General features: G+C 45.3%; 1 protein-coding gene across 8 annotated transcripts in view; it reads right to left on the bottom strand.

The window, feature by feature from the left end:
* LOC118372027 (homeodomain-interacting protein kinase 2-like) overlaps positions 1-20397 on the bottom strand; it is a 130116-nt gene that overhangs the window by 18502 nt on the left and 91217 nt on the right. For 7 of the 8 annotated variants that reach the window (XM_052466015.1, XM_052466019.1, XM_052466020.1 and 4 more), the window contains exons 6-11: positions 19532-19716; positions 19209-19371; positions 13030-13237; positions 11502-11623; positions 7823-7953; positions 6637-6828 (exon numbers count right to left, since the gene is read on the bottom strand). In XM_052466015.1, the coding sequence (XP_052321975.1) occupies positions 6637-6828; positions 7823-7953; positions 11502-11623; positions 13030-13237; positions 19209-19371; positions 19532-19716 (1001 nt within the window). The remainder of the gene's footprint in view (positions 1-6636; positions 6829-7822; positions 7954-11501; positions 11624-13029; positions 13238-19208; positions 19372-19531; positions 19717-20397) is intronic. The other variant, XM_052466016.1, reaches the window with a different exon arrangement.

Raw genomic sequence — 20397 nt, 5'->3', positions numbered from 1 at the left:
CTAGGTGGCACATACCACTTCAACCTAATACTAGGTGGCACCTACCACTACAACCTAATAGTAGGTGGCACCTACTACTACAACCTAATACTAGGTGGTACCTACTACTACAACCTAATACTAGGTGACACCTACCACTTCAACCTAATACTAGGTGGCACCTACTACAACAACCTAATACTAGGTGGTACCTACTACAACAACCTGATACTAGGTGGCAGCTACTACTACAACCTAATATTAGATGGCGCCTTCCACTTCAACCTAATACTAGGTGGCACCTACTATTACAAGCTAATACTAGGTGGCACCTACTACTACAACCTAATACTAGGTGGTACCTACTACTACAACCTAATACTAGGTGACACCTACCACTACAACCTAATACTAGGTGGCACCTACTACTACAACCTAATACTAGGTGGCGCCTTCCACTTCAACCTAATACTAGGTGGCACCTACTATTACAAGGTAATACTAGGTGGCACCTACTACTACAACCTAATACTAGGTGGTACCTACCACTACAACCTAATACTAGGTGGCACCTACCACTACAACCTAATACTAGGTGGCAGCTACCACTACAACCTAATACTAGGTGGCACCTACTACTACAACCTAATACTAGGTGGCAGCTACCACTACAACCTAATACTAGGTGGCACCTACTACTACAACCTAATACTCGGTGGCACCTACTACAACAACCTAATACTAGGTGGCACCTACTACAACAACCTAATACTAGGTGGCAGCTACCACTACAACCTAATATTAGATGGCACCTACCACTACAACCTAATACTAGGTGGCACCTACTACAACAACTTAATACTAGGTGGCAGCTACCACTACAACCTAATATTAGATGGCACCTACCACTACAACCTAATACTAGGTGGCACCTACTACAACAACCTAATACTAGGTGGCAGCTACTACTACAACCTAATATTAGATGGCACCTTCCACTACAACCTAATACTAGGTGGTACCTACTATTACAAGCTAATACTAGATGTCACCTACTAGTAAAACATAATACTAGGTGGCACCTACTAGTACAACCTAATACTAGGTGGCACCTACTACTACAACCTAATACTAGGTGGCAGCTACCACTACAACCTAATACTAGGTGGCACCTATTACTACAACCTAATACTAGGTGGCAGCTACCACTACAACCTAATACTAGGTGGCAGCTACCACTACAACCTAATACTAGGTGTCACCTACTACTACAACCTAATACTAGGTGGCACCTACTACTACAACCTAATACTAGGTGACACCTACCACTACAACCTAATACTAGGTGGTACCTACTACTACAACATAATAGTAGGTGGCACCTACCACTACAACCTAATCCTAGGTGGCACCTACTACTACAACCTAATACTAGGTGGTACCTACTACTACAACCTAATACTAGGTGGCACCTAGCACTACAACCTAATACTAGGTGGTACCTACTACAACAACCTGATACTAGGTGGCAGCTACTACTACAACCTAATATTAGTTGGCACCTACCACTACAACCTAATACTTGGTGGCACCTACCACTACAACCTAATACTAGGTGGCACCTACTACAACAACCTAATACTAGGTGGCACCTACTACTACAACCTAATACTAGGTGGCACCTACTACAACAACCTAATACTAGGTGGCAGCTACCACTACAACCTAATATTAGTTGGCACCTTCCACTACAACCTAATACTAGGTGGCACCTACTACAACAACCTAATACTAGGTGGCAGCTACCACTACAACCTAATATTAGTTGGCACCTACCACTACAACCTAATACTAGGTGGCAGCTACTACTACAACCTAATATTAGATGACACCTTCCACTACAACCTAATACTAGGTGGCACCTACTATTACAAGCGAATACCAGGTGGCACCTACCACTACAACCTAATACTAGGTGGCACCTACTATTACAAGCTAATACTAGGTTGCACCTACTAGTAAAACCTAATATTAGATGGCACCTTCCACTTCAACCTAATACTAGGTGGCACCTCCCACTACAACCTAATAGTAGGTGGCACCTACTACTACAACCTAATACTAGGTGGTACCTACTACTACAACCTAATACTAGGTGACACCTACCACTACAACCTAATACTAGGTGGTACCTACTACAACAACCTAATACTAGGTGGCAGCTACTACTACAACCTAATATTAGATGGCGCCTTCCACTTCAACCTAATACTAGGTGGCACCTACTACAACAACCTAATACTAGGTGGTACCTACTACAACAACCTGATACTAGGTGGTACCTACCACTACAACCTAATACTAGGTGGTACCTACTACTACAACCTAATACTAGGTGACACCTACCACTACAACCTAATACTAGGTGGTACCTACTACAACAACCTAATACTAGGTGGCAGCTACTACTACAACCTAATATTAGATGGCGCCTTCCACTTCAACCTAATACTAGGTGGCACCTACTATTACAAGCTAATACTAGGTGGCACCTACTACTACAACCTAATACTAGGTGGTACCTACTACTACAACCTAATACTAGGTGACACCTACCACTACAACCTAATACTAGGTGGCACCTACTACTACAACCTAATACTAGGTGGCACATACCACTACAACCTAATACTAGGTGGCCCCTACTACTACAACCTTATACTAGGTGGTACCTACTACTACAACCTAATACTAGGTGGTACCTACTACTACAACCTAATACTAGGTGACACCTACCACTACAACCTAATACTAGGTGGCACCTACTACTACAACCTAATACTAGGTGGCAGCTACCACTACAACCTAATACTAGGTGGCACCTACTACTACAACCTAATACTAGGTGGCACATACCACTACAACCTAATACTAGGTGGCACCTACTACTACAACCTAATACTAGGTGGCACATACCACTACAACTTAATACTAGGTGGCACCTACTACAACAACCTGATACTAGGTGGCAGCTACTACTACAACCTAATATTAGATGGCGCCTTCCACTTCAACCTAATACTAGGTGGCACCTACTATTACAAGCTAATACTAGGTGGCACCTACTACTACAACCTAATACTAGGTGGTACCTACCACTACAACCTAATACTAGGTGGCACCTACTACTACAACCTAATACTAGGTGGAAGCTACCACTACAACCTAAAACTAGGTGGCACCTACTACTACAACCTAATACTAGGTGGCAGCTACCACTACAACCTAATACTAGGTGGCACCTACTACTACAACCTAATACTCGGTGGCACCTACTACAACAACTTAATACTAGGTGGCAGCTACCACTACAACCTAATATTAGATTGCACCTACCACTACAACCTAATACTAGGTGGCACCTACTACAACAACCTAATACTAGGTGGCAGCTACTACTACAACCTAATATTAGATGGCACCTTCCACTACAACCTAATACTAGGTGGTACCTACTATTACAAGCTAATACTAGATGTCACCTACTAGTAAAACATAATACTAGGTGGCACCTACTAGTACAACCTAATACTAGGTGGCACCTACTACTACAACCTAATACTAGGTGACACATACCACTACAACCTAATACTAGGTGGCACCTACTAGTACATACAGAGTAACAATACCGAAGACAGACGCTGCCCAGGTAAAAGCTGACAGATTATTTTAATTGATTTTTGTTTCACTTTCAACTTGGAGCTGGCTATTGTGTTCTGATTGGGTGAAGGTTGAAAGCCTCCAGCACCGGTTGAAAAATAGAGGGGACTGTAGGTGACACTAGGTGGCACCTACTACTACAACCTAATACTAGGTGGATGCTACCACTACAACCTAAAACTAGGTGGCACCTACTACTACAACCTAATACTAGGTGGCAGCTACTACTACAACCTAATACTAGGTGGCAGCTACCACTACAACCTAATACTAGGTGGCACCTACTACTACAACCTAATACTAGGTGGCAGCTACCACTACAACCTAATACTAGGTGGTACCTACTACTACAACCTAATACTAGGTGGCACCTACTACAACAACTTAATACTAGGTGGCAGCTACTACTACAACCTAATACTAGGTGGCAGCTACCACTACAACCTAATATTAGATGGCACCTACTACAACAACCTAATACTAGGTGGCAGCTACTACTACAACCTAATATTAGATGGCACCTTCCACTACAACCTAATACTAGGTGGTACCTACTACTACAACCTAATACTAGGTGACACCTACCACTACAACCTAATACTAGGTGGCACCTACTACTACAACCTAATACTAGGTGGCAGCTACCACTACAACCTAATACTAGGTGGCACCTACTACTACAACCTAATACTAGGTGGCACATACCACTACAACCTAATACTAGGTGGCACCTACTACTACAACCTAATACTAGGTGGCACATACCACTACAACTTAATACTAGGTGGCACCTACTACAACAACCTGATACTAGGTGGCAGCTACTACTACAACCTAATATTAGATGGCGCCTTCCACTTCAACCTAATACTAGGTGGCACCTACTATTACAAGCTAATACTAGGTGGCACCTACTACTACAACCTAATACTAGGTGGTACCTACCACTACAACCTAATACTAGGTGGCACCTACTACTACAACCTAATACTAGGTGGAAGCTACCACTACAACCTAAAACTAGGTGGCACCTACTACTACAACCTAATACTAGGTGGCAGCTACCACTACAACCTAATACTAGGTGGCACCTACTACTACAACCTAATACTAGGTGGCAGCTACCACTACAACCTAATACTAGGTGGTACCTACTACTACAACCTAATACTAGGTGGCACCTACTACTACAACCTAATACTCGGTGGCACCTACTACAACAACTTAATACTAGGTGGCAGCTACCACTACAACCTAATATTAGATGGCACCTACCACTACAACCTAATACTAGGTGGCACCTACTACAACAACCTAATACTAGGTGGCAGCTACTACTACAACCTAATATTAGATGGCACCTTCCACTACAACCTAATACTAGGTGGTACCTACTATTACAAGCTAATACTAGATGTCACCTACTAGTAAAACATAATACTAGGTGGCACCTACTAGTACAACCTAATACTAGGTGGCACCTACTACTACAACCTAATACTAGGTGGCACATACCACTACAACCTAATACTAGGTGGCACCTACTAGTACATACAGAGTAACAATACCGAAGACAGACGCTGCCCAGGTAAAAGCTGACAGATTATTTTAATTGATTTTTGTTTCACTTTCAACTTGGAGCTGGCTATTGTGTTCTGATTGGGTGAAGGTTGAAAGCCTCCAGCACCGGTTGAAAAATAGGGGGGACTGTAGGTGATGTTCAGATCTAAAGAGATCCTAGTTGATCCTAGTTGTGTAGGAGATCCTAGATGTTTAGGAGGTCCTAGTTGTGTAGGAGGTCCTAGTTGTGTAGGAGGTCCTAGTTGTGTAGGAGGTCCTGGTTGTGTAGGAGGTCCTGGTTGTTTTAGGAGGTCCTGGTTGTGTAGGAGGTCTTAGTTGTGTAGGTGGTCCTGGTTGTTTAGGAGATCCTAGTTGTGTAGGAGGTCCTAGTTGTTTAGGCGGTTCTAGTTATGTAGGAGGTCCTAGTTGTTTAGGAGGTCCTAGTTGTTTAGGAGGTCCTAGTTGTTTAGGAGGTCCTAGTTGTTTTGGAGATCCTAGTTGTGTAGGAGGTCCTAGTTGTTTAGGAGATCCTAGTTGTTTAGGAGGTCTTAGTTGTGTAGAAGGTCCTAGTTGTTTAGGAAGTCCTAGTTGTGTAGGAGGTCCTAGTTGAGTTGTTTAGGGGGTCATAGTTGTTTAGGAGATCCTAGTTGTTTCGGAGGTCCTAGTTGTGTAGGAGGTCCTAGTTGTGTAGGAGATCCTAGTTGTTTAGGAGATCCTAGTTGTTTAGGAGGTCCTAGTTGTGTAGGAGGTCCTAGTTGTGTAGGAGATCCTAGTTGTGTAGGAGATCCTAGTTGTGTAGTAGGTCCTAGTTGTTTCGGAGGTCCTAGTTGTTTAGGAGGTCCTAGTTGTGTAGGAGATCCTAGTTGTTTCGGAGGTCCTAGTTGTGTAGGAGGTCCTAGTTGTGTAGGAGATCCTAGTTGTTTAGGAGATCCTAGTTGTTTAGGAGGTCCTAGTTGTGTAGGAGGTCCTAGTTGTGTAGGAGATCCTAGTTGTGTAGGAGATCCTAGTTGTGTAGGAGGTCCTAGTTGTTTCGGAGGTCCTAGTTGTTTAGGAGGTCCTAGTTGTGTAGGAGATCCTAGTTGTGTAGGAGGTCCTAGTTGTGTAGGAGGTCCTAGTTGTTTAGGAAGTCCTAGTTGTGTAGGAGGTCCTAGTTGTGTAGGAGATCCCAGTTGTGTAGGAGGTCCTAGTTGTGTAGGAGGTCCTAGTTGTTTAGGAAGTCCTAGTTGTGTAGGAGGTCCTAGTTGTTTAGGAAGTCCTAGTTGTGTAGGAGGTCCTAGTTGTGTAGGAGATCCTAGTTATGTAGGAGATCCTAGTTGTGTAGGAGATCCTAGTTATGTAGGAGGTCCTAGTTGTGTTTGAGGTTCTAGTTATGCTTACCTGGTAGTCATCTGATGCTGCTTGTTCTTTTTGGAAGAGGAGTTGCTGTTATTGGTTGACGGTTGCCTCATCACATGGGCCACGCCCACATTGAGAGGCTGGTTGTGGTTGGATGGGAGGGTGACGTGGCCAGCCAGCAGCGCCGGCTGTTGCATGATGGGATTGTAATGGCCGCCGTGTGGGTGAGAATTCCTGGAACACAACAGAATGTCCCATCACTACACTGAACCTGTATTTTATATTATTATATCTGACCTTGCCCCATTTTCATGTCTAACTACATATCTATAACTGCACATGAGTACATACTGCTTCACATATGGGACTAGAGTTGGGTGGGTGGCAGCAGTCACCGTGTGAGACAGAGGGGAGAAAAGAGAGCGAGAGGAATAAAGAGAGCGGGAGCGAATGCAGCTGACACCAGCAGCTGTAGAGGGATAGTTCTGCAGAGGAAGTGCGACACTTTCCCAATCATCTTTGTGGGGATGAGAGAGGGATGAGAGAGAGAGAGAGTGAGAGTGAGAGTGAGAGTGTGTGTGTGTGAGAGAGAGAGAGAGAGAGAGAGAGAGAGAGAGAGAGAGAGAGAGAGAGAGAGAGAGAGAGAGAGAGAGAACCACCCTGTCCTTAGACGGACACTGCTAAATTAACCTTCATGCAGACACACACACACTCATATACCTGCATCCAGCTAACATATCCTCATTGTGACACGCCGTGCCTGGGTGATGTCCTTACATACATCTCATCCCTCTAAAGTAAATGTGCTCTTATAAAAACCCTGCTGTTCACTTCTAGACTCTGATTCACAGCAGCCCTCTGAGTGCCTGTCACAAGGCAAAGCTCTTCTGTCAATCAGGACACTGCTGTGTTGGTCCTTTCTGAACTTGGTATACATCCAAACCTGCCCACAATTGGACAATGAAACTAGCCTGGAATGTTAAGTGATACACTCAGTTAATCATGGTGTAACGGAGCATATCAATTTGGTTTGCAGGCTACAATGAAACTGAATCACCTTTGTCATATAGCTTCACATATAGCTAGATATTCTAGCCTTATACTGTACAAATTTGGTATGTTTGACCAAGTCTAATCTTTAATGTCTTCTCTGGTCCTATAGGATTTGATTTGTTATGGTAGTGCTTATAAGACTCTGGTTACATAAGGAGGAGAGCATGTTCATTACCTCCAGTTAGCCAGGGGCTGGGAGGCCGTCATGGAGTCAGGGATGACGGTGGCGTGCTGGACTGAGGTGTGGGTGAGTTGCTGCCAGGCAGGGGGGAGGAGGATCTGCTGGGTGCCATTGGGCCAGGCCTGCTGAGGGGAGAGAAAAAGAGCAAACGGGGAGAAGAGGTCAGTCACAGAATTAAATACAACACTATTTATATTATATTGTATTTCTATTGTATCTCTATGGGATCATCTGTCACCTAACAACATTGCATGTCAATTATGCAAGGTACACTTTAATGTAGACAAAGAATGCTACCTAAATAAAAGAGGTGTTGTTTTTGTATCTCTCATTGTTTTAATTCCAGAGATGATGGTATTTTCGCCCGTCTATTCGGGGCCCGCTGCAAGGGTCCCCAGTCCGAGGTCGGCGCTCCAAAGGCGCCACTTAAGTGGGCCAAGACTATGGTGGAGTGGGGTCCACGTCCCGTGCCAGAGACGCCTCCGCGGACAGATGCCCACCCAGACCCTCCCCTATGGGTTTAGGTTTTGAGTCCACACCTTTGGGGGTACTGTCACGTCATGACCTTTGTTCCTTTTTTATGTCTCTGTTTTCCGTTTCTGTGTTTGCACCATACGGGACTGTTTTGATTTTCATTTCTTTCCTGCGCTTTGTTCTTTTGGTATTTTCTCGTGTTCAAATTAATGAAGTTAACATGGACACGTACGACGCTGCATTTTGGTCCAAACCTTCTTATTCCTCATCAGAAGAGGAAGACAATCGTTACACAGTGTTACAATAGGCTAGTTAAACAAAGCCAGCTGAACTATCTGGCCTTGTCAGCAGTACACATCAACAGAGCGCAGATAACTCAGCAAACCAATATTGGTTCTGTGAGTTCTGCAAATGTTCTCATAATACAAAAACTGTCCAGTCGTGAATGTTTGTATAAAACATTTGCCTGATGATGCAAGAATATTCCTAGAACACATTTAATCTGTTCTTTAAATGTTCCCAGAATGTTTCATTAGGTTGTGGGAACAGTCTGGTGGGAACATTGTGGGGGAATATATGTGCGGATGATTCTACAATGTTTCTTTTAGGATGCAAAGAACATTGTTACAAGAATGTTCCCAAAACACATTGTGTATTTTTTTTAAAGGTTCCCAGAATGTTTCTTTGGGTTATGGGAACATTGTGGAATTTTTTGTGTTTTTGGGATGTTATCATCCTAATGTTAGATAAAACTCTAACTAGAACTTAATGGGAATCTTAGTTAATGTTCTGGGAATGTTCCCAGTTTGCTGGGAAGACTTTGGATGTGTAGTAAAGATATGTTGCCTCTCCCCTCCTGGTCGCTGTGCTGATGGCATTATCCAAATCAGCTCCGATTTTAATTCAATTCACATCGAGGCCCATTCAGGGCTGCTGTGAAAGGAGCTGCTTTGTATTGCTGGTGCAGAATGCAGGGAGTTGGCAGGCATAATATGCCCCGAGTCAGAGATGGGTCTGTGTGTCTGTGTGTGTGTATGTGTGCACATGAACGTGTGTGTGTGTGTCTGTGTATGCAGCCCTAATAGTTTAATGCAGCTCTATTGATTAGCACTTTAATGTGGGGTATAATTAATTTTTCCTTTAAATAGTGTTTGCATATTCTATTTACTTCGGCAGCGTCAGTATATTGCAGCACATAGCACAGCACACACAGAAGACAAAGCACTCCATCTTAGGCCTACATCTGCGCTGGGCTTATACAGAGTACAAAGCCTACATATCACGATGTTATACAATGTACCTGTTATACTCTACTGATAGAAAAAGCTTGTAGGGTTTAACAGTGTATGACCGCTAGTTTGTGGGAGTGGAATAGTTTTGTCTGAGGTACGTTGGGAGAGAGAATTAACTTAAAATAAAAACAGTCAATGGGTGAAGAGGGAGGGAGGCATCTTTAGGTCAACAAAACAAGACCGGGATGTGGATTGATAAAGGACACAGGCACAGCCAATAGAAAGGCATGAAAACTGGCCAATAGAAGACAACCTAAGCCACATACAGACTCCCTTTACATCTCCCATGGTTATATTCACATCTCAGGTCTTTTTATCAACACGCCAAAACCATTAAGAGCCACCAATAATTCCATCTCCTCCATCTATCTCTCCAAACATCCATCCATTCCTGGCACTCAGCATTCCTCTGTCGCCAGACGTCTGTGTTGTGTAATCGGCCTGTCTGCTCTGAAATGGTAAACAGGTTAGCAGCCCTTTTTCTTTTCTTCTCAGGACCCATTGCCCAGTAATCAGAGGCGCTATCTTGCTCCCCACAGCCTACCTCTTCTCCCCGGGTGAAAACCCTTTGTCACCTCGGGGCTCTGAAAGCCCTGGCTCTCACTCCCCAATGGTTTCCAAATTTTCTGCATTCCTGCTCCAGATAAAAGTCTTGCCTTGCTGCCTGGCTGGCGGGACTGGCTGACTGGGGCCCTCCTCCACACCCAGCACCACCCAGCCCCACCTCTGCTCTATAGACGCCTGGGTCTAGGGTGGGCTGCGGCTGCAGAGGCCTGGAGGCTAAAGCCCCAAACACCCATTAGAGACCTCCCAAAGCAGAGGGAATGAAGGATTCAGATCCTCTACATCCATTTATTGGGTGTACTGCTGCTCGACTACATCATCCCTGTGTTTAATATGTGTGCAGCGTGACAAGAGGATTCTCTTTAATTAATCAAATCTGCCAGGATACAGTGTGTCAGTAGACCATAACACAGTAATAGGATGATACTTGCACAATATACTCTTATGTTCATGAACTGTAACATTTTCATTATATTGGCTTGTTCCACCATCATACCTTTACTTGGGGCTTTGCACTGTATCATAATTAATATACTGTGAACTATTTTGTGAATGCTTCTGTTGAGACAGTTTTTCCTGAAGTACTGCATTTATGCTACACAGTGAATGCTATAGGGCACAGGGTAACCTTGTAGCCGAGCAAACCCCTCAAACCCTTCCAAGCCTTTCCAAATCTGTCCCTCTCCTCTGAGGCCTATAATTTCAGAGCGGCTGACTTGGAAGCAGCCCTGAAGCTAATCACCATTCGGTATCTGACTGATTAGTCTTCCACACAGTTCAGAGAGCCTCGCTAGCTGCCTACTGCATGATTAACTATAGATAAGGGAAGCCTTCTGACACCTGGGACTTTACAGGGATATTAAAGCTCTTATGGACATTTCTAGAAACCAGAGGGAGAGGTGTCCTACTACTCTACAACTCTACTTTAATGCTCAACTATACTGGAGGAATAATGCATGGCTGTGTTATTTCAAGGAGGGAGGAGGACACTGGAACCAGGGTTTAACTCACTCAGTCAAAACAAGTGCCTGCAGGGGCAGAATGATCACAAGAACACCCTGATTGACTCCCGCCTTGATCAAAGGCTAGCCTGTTATAGAAAAGGATACAGAGGTACGACATTTTCCAAAGTAGCTTCCATGACCAAATCATACAAAATACCCTGTTAGTCATAGCCATGTGTGTTTAGGTATGAATGTCTCCCAGTAAATAGAATAGGTTCTGTGTATTGTGATCCAGCAAAACAAAGATGAGATATCTTTATGAGTTCAGGAGATGCAAACAAGGGACTATATGTGGGCCCCCTAATCTCCATGACGACGGACTGAGTCACTACTTCCTACCTGTGTCAACAGGCCTGGCTGGATCTGCAGGGGCTGGGTGCCGGGGGCCTGCGTCACTATGGGAACGGCGTTATCCATCCGCACAGAGTAGCCCGTGTGTTTGGACGGGGAGGCCTGCATACCTGTGAACACACACACCACAGAGATCAACAACAACACAGTGGTGGTCAACAACTACTCAGAGGAGGTCAACAACAACAACATAGAGGAGGTCAACAACAACAACACAGAGGAGGTCAACAACAACAACACAGAGGAGGTCAACAACAACACAGAGGAGGTCAACAACAACACAGAGGAGGTCAACAACAACAACATAGAGGAGGTCAACAACAACACAGAGGTCAACAACAACAACATAGAGGAGGTCAACAACAACACAGAGGAGGTCAACAACAACAACATAGAGGAGGTCAACAACAACACAGAGGAAGTCAACAACAACTCAGAGGAGGTCAACAACAACACAGAGGATGGCAACAACAACACAGAGTAGGTCAACAACAACAACTCAGAGGAGGTCAACAACAACACAGAGGAGGTCAACAACAACACAGAGGAGGTCAACAACAACACAGAGGAGGTCAACAACAACAACACAGAGGAGGTCAACAACAACAACACAGAGGAGGTCAACAACAACACAGAGGAGGTCAACAACAACAACACAGAGGAGGTCAACAACAACAACACAGAGGAGGTCAACAACAACACTATGCTTCACACAAAAAAGACCTGCACCTTGGGAAAAACAATGATGTCAAAATTGTTATAGAAAAAATTACATTTCAACTAGTTGTTTGATATCTCAAACACAGTTTAACAGTTTATAATGAAACTGATTCAACTTGAAAACAAAAAGGTTGTCATGGCAATATAAATTAAATCCCAATAAACCCTTGGCTGAGTGGAGCAAACTGTCTAATAATGGAAATTCTTATATGCTGTTCCACATAAATCAAACAAAAATAATGTTTTTCTTATCTTAACAACATAAACAGAGATCAGACAAAAGCGGTGTTGTAAAAAGCATCAATCAGAGATATGACTAATTAGCTCATAAACATATCGTAGCATCTCGTTTCGAACATGAAGACTGTCATTGCCTTGGGGGGTCAGTGGAAGGCTTACAGAGTCATTGTAGTGCAGTTCCAGCTCACAGCTTCATAAGCACTTCTCTCATCAGGAGAAAACTGAACTCGCTGGTGCCAGACAGGGCTGATCTACTCTACTAAAACTGACTAAGCCTTAGACCTGACTATAGAAAGGCCTATAGGTGCTCTTTTTAATTAATTAATTTAGCATTTATGTACACAGGTGATCCCGTTGCAATCTGTTATCTTTCTGATATTTTTTAAAAGTAAACCTGTTCCAAGATGGCATGAAATAATCACTCATTACAAATGCCTTACCACTGATACAGGATCAGATATTTGTTCACCCCCAATGGTTAAGGGAAAGAGTAATCTGATCCTAGATCTGTGGCCTTGTTACACAGCATACATTGTGTTAGTCTAAAGCCTCTTACCTTGGAAGCCAGGTTGGCAGACGATGAGGGCCTGCTGGAAGGGGTCAGGCCGAGCAGCACAGAGCTGAGGGGCCACAGGATGCAGGGGCATGCTCCTCTGTGCCACCGCTGAGGGCTGGTAGAGTGCAGATCGGTAGTTTAATATGGAGACATCGGGGTTGCCAAGGGAAAGGGTGGTACTGGTGGTGGAGGGAGCCAGGTTGGTGGCCTAAAGGAATGACGGGATCAAAACGCAAAGCCATAAGGAGATGTTCAGTGGTGGTGGAAAGGTCATGAGGGTTGTTGGGAGACGGGATAGAATCATTAATCAGAAAATAACATTGTCAGTCGTTGTTTTGTTTTTAAACCCCTTTATTTCCCAACTTCATGGTATCCAATTGGTAGTTACAGTTTTGTCTCATCGCTGCAACTCCCGTACGGACTCGGGAGAGGCGAAGGTGGAGAGCCGTGCGTCCTCCGAAACACAACCCTGCCAAGCCACACTGCTTCTTGACACAATGCCCACTTAACCCGGAAGCCAGCCGCACCAATGTGTCGGAGGAAACACCGTACACTTGGCGATCGTGTCAGCGTGCACTGTGCCCGGCCCGCCACAGGAGTCGTTATTGCACGATGGGACAAGGACATCCCTGCAGCCAAACCCTCCCCTAACCCGGATGACGCTGGGCCAATTACATTTACATTTACATTTAAGTCATTTAGCAGACGCTCTTATCCAGAGCGACTTACAAATTGGTGCATTCACCTTATGACATCCAGTGGAACAGCCACTTTACAATAGTGCATCTAAATCTTTTAAGGGGGGTGAGAAGGATTACTTTATCCTATCCTAGGTATTCCTTAAAGAGGTGGGGTTTCAGGTGTCTCCGGAAGGTGGTGATTGACTCCGCTGTCCTGGCGTCGTGAGGGAGTGTGTTCCACCATTGGGGAGCCAGAGCAGCGAACAGTTTTGACTGGGCTGAGCGGGAACTGTACTTCCTCAGTGGTAGGGAGGCGAGCAGGCCAGAGGTGGATGAACGCAGTGCCCTTGTTTGGGTGTAGGGCCTGATCAGAGCCTGGAGGTACTGAGGTGCCGTTCCCCTCACAGCTCCGTAGGCAAGCACCATGGTCTTGTAGCGGATGCGAGCTTCAACTGGAAGCCAGTGGAGAGAGCGGAGGAGCGGGGTGACGTGAGAGAACTTTGGAAGGTTGAACACCAGACGGGCTGCGGCGTTCTGGATGAGTTGTAGGGGTTTAATGGCACAGGCAGGGAGCCCAGCCAACAGCGAGTTGCAGTAATCCAGACGGGAGATGACAAGTGCCTGGATTAGGACCTGTGCCGCTTCCTGTGTGAGGCAGGGTCGTACTCTGCGGATGTTGTAGAGCATGAACCTACAGGAACGGGCCACCGCCTTGATGTTTGTTGAGAACGACAGGGTGTTGTCCAGGATCACGCCAAGGTTCTTAGCGCTCTGGGAGGAGGACACAATGGAGTTGTCAACCGTGATGGCGAGATCATGGAACGGGCAGTCCTTCCCCGGGAGGAAGAGCAGCTCCGTCTTGCCGAGGTTCAGCTTGAGGTGGTGATCCGTCATCCACACTGATATGTCTGCCAGACATGCAGAGATGCGATTCGCCACCTGGTCATCAGAAGGGGAAAGGAGAAGATTAATTGTGTGTCGTCTGCATAGCAATGATAGGAGAGACCATGTGAGGTTATGACAGAGCCAAGTGACTTGGTGTATAGCGAGAATAGGAGAGGGCCTAGAACAGAGCCCTGGGGGACACCAGTGGTGAGAGCGCGTGGTGAGGAGACAGATTCTCGCCACGCCACCTGGTAGGAGCGACCTGTCAGGTAGGACGCAATCCAAGCGTGGGCCGCGCCGGAGATGCCCAACTCGGAGAGGGTGGAGAGGAGGATCTGATGGTTCACAGTATCGAAGGCAGCCGATAGGTCTAGAAGGATGAGAGCAGAGGAGCAATTGTGTGCTGCCCCATGGGTCTCCCGGTCGTGACCGGCTGAGACAGAGCCTGGACTCAATCCCAGAATCTCTAGCGGCACAGCTAGCACTGTGATGCAGTGCCTTAGACCAGTGGGCCACTCGGGAGGCCTGTCAATCATTTAATGATATAAACAGTATATTGAGCCACAGGGGCTTACATTGAGCCGCTTACATTGAGCCATTGAGATTCTGTCTATATGTATTTGTACACAGCTAAATATCTAGAGTACTGATCTAGGACCGCAGTGGAGAATGTGAAAAGCTTTAAGTTCCTCTGTGTACACATCACTGACAATCTGAAATGGTCCACCCTGTTGCGCCTTGTGAAGAAGGCGCAACAGCTTCTCTTCAACATCAGGAAGCTGAATAAATTCAGCTTGGCCCTTAAGACCCTCACAAACTTTGACAGATACACAATTGAGAGCATCCTGTCGGGCTGTATCACCGCCTGGTGCGGCAACATCCAGAAGGCCTGTTCACCCCGCTACCATCCAGAAGGCCTGTTCACCCCACTACCATCCAGAAGGCCTGTTCACCCCGCTACCATCCAGAAGGCCTGTTCACCCTGCTACCATCCAGAAGGCCTGTTCACCCTGCTTACCATCCAGAAGGCCTGTTCACCCCACTACCATCCAGAAGGCCTGTTCACCCCGCTACCATCCAGAAGGCCTGTTCACCCCACTACCATCCAGAAGGTCTGTTCACCCTGATACCAGCCAGAAGGCCTGTTCACCCTGCTACCATCCAGAAGGCCTGTTCACCCTGCTACCACCCAGAAGGCCTGTTCACCCTGCTACCACCCAGAAGGCCTGTTCACCCCGCTACCATCCAGAAGGCCTGTTCACCCCACTACCATCCAGAAGGCCTGTTCACCCCACTACCATCCAGAAGGCCTGTTCACCCCGCTACCATCCAGAAGGCCTGTTCACCCTGCTACCATCCAGAAGGCATGTTCACCCTGCTACCATCCAGAAGGCCTGTTCACCCCACTACCATCCAGAAGGCCTGTTCACCCCGCTACCATCCAGAAGGCCTGTTCACCCTGCTACCATCCAGAAGGCCTGTTCACCCCACTACCATCCAGAAGGTCTGTTCACCCTGATACCAGCCAGAAGGCCTGTTCACCCTGCTACCACCCAGAAGGCCTGTTCACCCTGCTACCACCCAGAAGGCCTGTTCACCCCGCTACCATCCAGAAAGCCTGTTCACCCAGCTACCATCCAGAAGGCCTGTTCACCCCGCTACCATCCAGAAGGCCTGTTCACCCTGCTACCACCCAGAAGGCCTGTTCACCCTGCTACCACCCAGAAGGCCTGTTCACCCTGCTACCACCCAGAAGGCCTGTTCACCCCGCTACCATCCAGAAGGCCTGTTCACCCCGCTACCATCCAGAAGGCCTGTTCACCCCGCTACCATCCAGAAGGCCTGTTCACCCCGCTACCATCCAGAAGGCCTGTTCACCCCGCTACCATCCAGAAGGTCTGTTCACCCCACTACCATCCAGAAGGCCTGTTCACCCCACTACCATCCAGAAGGCGAGGTCAGTAAAAGTGCATCAGACAGTTTCTAGCCGGCTACCAACCGGTTACTCAACACAGCACCTTAGAGGCTGCTGCCCCATATACATAGATATGGAATCACTGGTCACTTTAATAATGTTTACATACTGCTTTAATCATTCAATACAGTTCAAGTCGGAAGTTTCCATACTCCTTAGCCAAATACATTTAAACTCGGTTTTTCACAATTCCTGACATTTAATCCTAGTAAGAATTCCCCGTCTTCGGTCAGTTAGGATCACCACTTTATTTTAAGAATGTGAAATGTCAGAATAATAGTAGAGATAATTATTTATTTCAGCTTTTATTTAATTCATCACATTCCCAGTGGGTCAGAAGTTTACACTCAATTAGTATTTGGTAGCATTGCCTTTAAATGGTTTAACTTGGGACAAACGTTTCAGGTAGCCTTCCACAAGCTTCCCACAATAAGTTGGGTGAATTCTGGCACATTCCTCCTGACAGAGCTGGTGTAACTGAGTCAGGTTTGTAGGCCTCTTTGCTCTCACATGCTTTTTCAGTTCTGCCCACAAACATGATGCTGCCACCCCCGTGCTTCACGATTGGGATGGTGTTCTTCGGCTTGCAAGCCTCCCTCCTCCAAATATAACGATGGTCATTATGGCCAAACAGTTCTATTTTTGTTTCATCAGACCAGAGGACATTTCTCCAAAAAGTTGATTTTTATGGCGGTTTTGGAGCAGTGGCTTCTTCCTTGCTGAGCAGCCTTTCAGGTTATGTCAATATAGGACTCTTTTGACTGTGGATATAGATTATTTTGTACCTGTTTCCTCCAGCATCTTCACAAGGTCCTTTTCTGTTCTTCTGGGATTGATTGGTATGGGATTGATTGGTATGTTAATCTCTAGGAGACAGAACGTGTCTCCTTCCTGAGCGATATGATGGCTGCGTGGTCCTATGGTGTTTATACTTGTGCACTATTGTTTGTACAGATGAATGTGGTATCTTCAGGCGTTTGGAAATTGCTCCCAAGGATGAACCAGGGCAAACTGACATTTTGTCTCTCGACTTCACTATCTTGACTCCACATCGGATAAGTTTAGGTAGTCCCTCACTGTTTCAGTCCATTTTTCTTCCGTTTAGTGCCTCAAGAATACTACCCTAGGCATGGGGAGACCATCAATGAGGCCTAAGTAAGGCTTAAAGATGGCCTTGATATGAACAAATGCTTTTAAAGACACGCAGTGCGCTCAAGTCTAAATCAAATCAAATGTATTCGACAACACCCAAACTAATTACTGTCTTTTCATTAAGCATGCGTGGTTGAAAATTCAGAGACGGCATGTTCATTTTTCATTTTGCACTTCTTAGCGAGCTCGATGAGCACCGTTGGAGATAATCAATATGCCAGTGTGGCATTCATCATGCACAACAACGAGAGAGCCTGCAAACAAATAAACTCTAAGACGTTTAAACGTTCCACCATCTAAATAAATCACTAACGTAGCACTGCCTATATCGCCCTGAACCGAGGCACTCGGAGAAAAAATTACGTTAATCCATTTAAATTATATAGTGAAATCTAGTTTTACCTCATTCTGCACAGAGTGGGTTCTGTAACAGTCAATATAGTATGTTTGGTGATAAAGAACACCTATTTGTAAAATGTTGGTAGAAATGTTACACATAGGGAGGTTCAGGACCTCTACTGTATGTGTAACATCATAGTAAAATAGAGGGTTGTAATTGCAAAAGGAAATAGATAGCAAAAGGGCATTATACTGAGAAAGAGGTTAATCTGTGGACATCGGAGGGTTAAGATCAGAATGAATGGTGGATGGCCACTGTGGCTGAAACTCTAGCGCTTGAAAAAAGTTATTCAACTACAGGTACAGTAGATGTTAGTGAAAGAGCTGTAAGTAGCAGTAGAAATATTGTTGTCTGTTAGTTTACTCCAATTAGGGTAGGGATGGTAGGGTAGGGGGAGAAATGTATAGAAACAAATATATAAAAGAACACTGTTTACCACCCCCCTGCCCAATTCTAATTCAGCACAATCTGAAAAAACTTTAGCACGCAATCATTTCATGATTCCGGCAGAAGCAAAAGTCAGCAGTAGCATGACGTGCTAACGACCAAAGGCAAAATGGAGAGAAACAGGAGGAGAGGAAGAGGAGGAAGCCTACTAGTGGGATTCTTAAGGCCTGAAAAGCACTAAACTGCAAGGCAAGCAGGAAGTATAAGGTTGCCATGTATCTCATCAGCAGTTTGTGACAGCCCCCACTGGGCCTGAGGGACAGACAGACAGACAGACAGATACCTAACCAGACTGTCATGGCCTCAATAAGCTGCTTTTGCATTCTACTTGGATTCTAGTGTAATCTTGCAAGTGGTCAATGCATTGCCTTCAAATAAAGTGTTGTGGGCTGATTGGGTGTACTGTGCTATGTGCCATGTTGGCCTGAAAAAACACACTAACCAAGCCATCTAGTGGTTATGAATCTAGTACTGAAAAAGCGTGTTACATGACCTGGTTATGGATAGCGCTGGTCACAGCACTGCAGACAGTACACTATGCTGGTAGTAGTCACCACCAACAGTAGCTGATGGTACAACCTGGGTATGAATGGTGAGGAGTGTGTTGAGTAAAACCATCCACACTGTGTATGGTAGGTACCTGGTTGTGCACAGTGTTGAGCTGGTTGTTGAAGGTCATGGTAAGGTTGGTAGAGGTGCTGGGGGCCACGTGGGCGATGAAAGGGGTCTTACTCTGGTTGACCGTGTCGTACATGCCCACACGACGCTTACAGATGTCCATGTTCTGGAAGCAGGACTTGACACTGTGAAGAGAGGGAGGGGGAGGGAGGGAGAATGGGAGAGAGAGAGGTACGTGTGCCCCAGTTAAATATTTATCAGTTATGACTTTCTCCAGATAATTTGTTCCTCCCAGCTAACAGCTAACTGTCTAAATGAGAAATGTGAGGGGATCTCTAGACGTACTGTGTGCTGTGGGGGAAGTCAAGGAGGTGGGTCATGGTTATGAATGGGTGATTGAGGGTCTCGATGGGGGTGATCCGTTTGTCCGCGTCGATCGTAAGCATCTTGGTCAACAAGTCGATGAACTCTCTACGGTCTGCCTTCTCCGCCAGCATGTCACTGCCCTCCAAATCTGATGTCATATTCACCTGCAAAAAGACCCAACACACATACACTTTTAATTATCATTTCAAAGTCTGGAGAGGGTCTTTTGTAAATGACACCCTATAATCCCTTTATAGTGCACTACTTTTGGCACCCTATTATGTACAGTGGGGCAAAAAAGTATTTAGTCAGCCACAAATTGTGCAAGTTCTCCCACTTAAAAAGATGAGAGAGGCCTGTAATTTTCATCATAGGTACACTTCAACTATGACAGACAAAATGAGGGGGAAAATCCAGAAAATCACATTGTAGGATTTTTAATGAATTTATTTGCAAATTATGGTGGAAAATAAGTATTTGGTCAATAACAAAAGTTTATCTCAATACTTTGTTATATACCCTTTGTTTGCAATGACAAAGTATTGAGATAAACTTTTGTTATTTACCAAATACTTATTTTCCACCATAATTTGCAAATAAATTCATTAAAAATCCTACAATGTGATTTTCTGGATTTTTTCCCCTCATTTTGTCTGTCATAGTTGAAGTGTACCTATGATGAAAATTACAGGCCTCTCTCATATTTTTAAGTGGGAGAACGTGCACAATTGGTGGCTGACTAAATACTTTTTTGCCCCACTGTATATAGTGCACTACTTTTGACTAGAGGCCTATGGGGCCTGGTCAAAAGTAGTGCACTATATAGTGAATAGGGTGCCATTTCA

The sequence above is a fragment of the Oncorhynchus keta genome, chromosome 17 (genome assembly GCF_023373465.1).
Source record: "Oncorhynchus keta strain PuntledgeMale-10-30-2019 chromosome 17, Oket_V2, whole genome shotgun sequence".
Lineage (NCBI taxonomy): Eukaryota > Metazoa > Chordata > Actinopteri > Salmoniformes > Salmonidae > Oncorhynchus > Oncorhynchus keta.
Note: the sequence above shows the minus strand (reverse complement) of the source record. Positions and strands in the feature narration are given on the sequence as shown.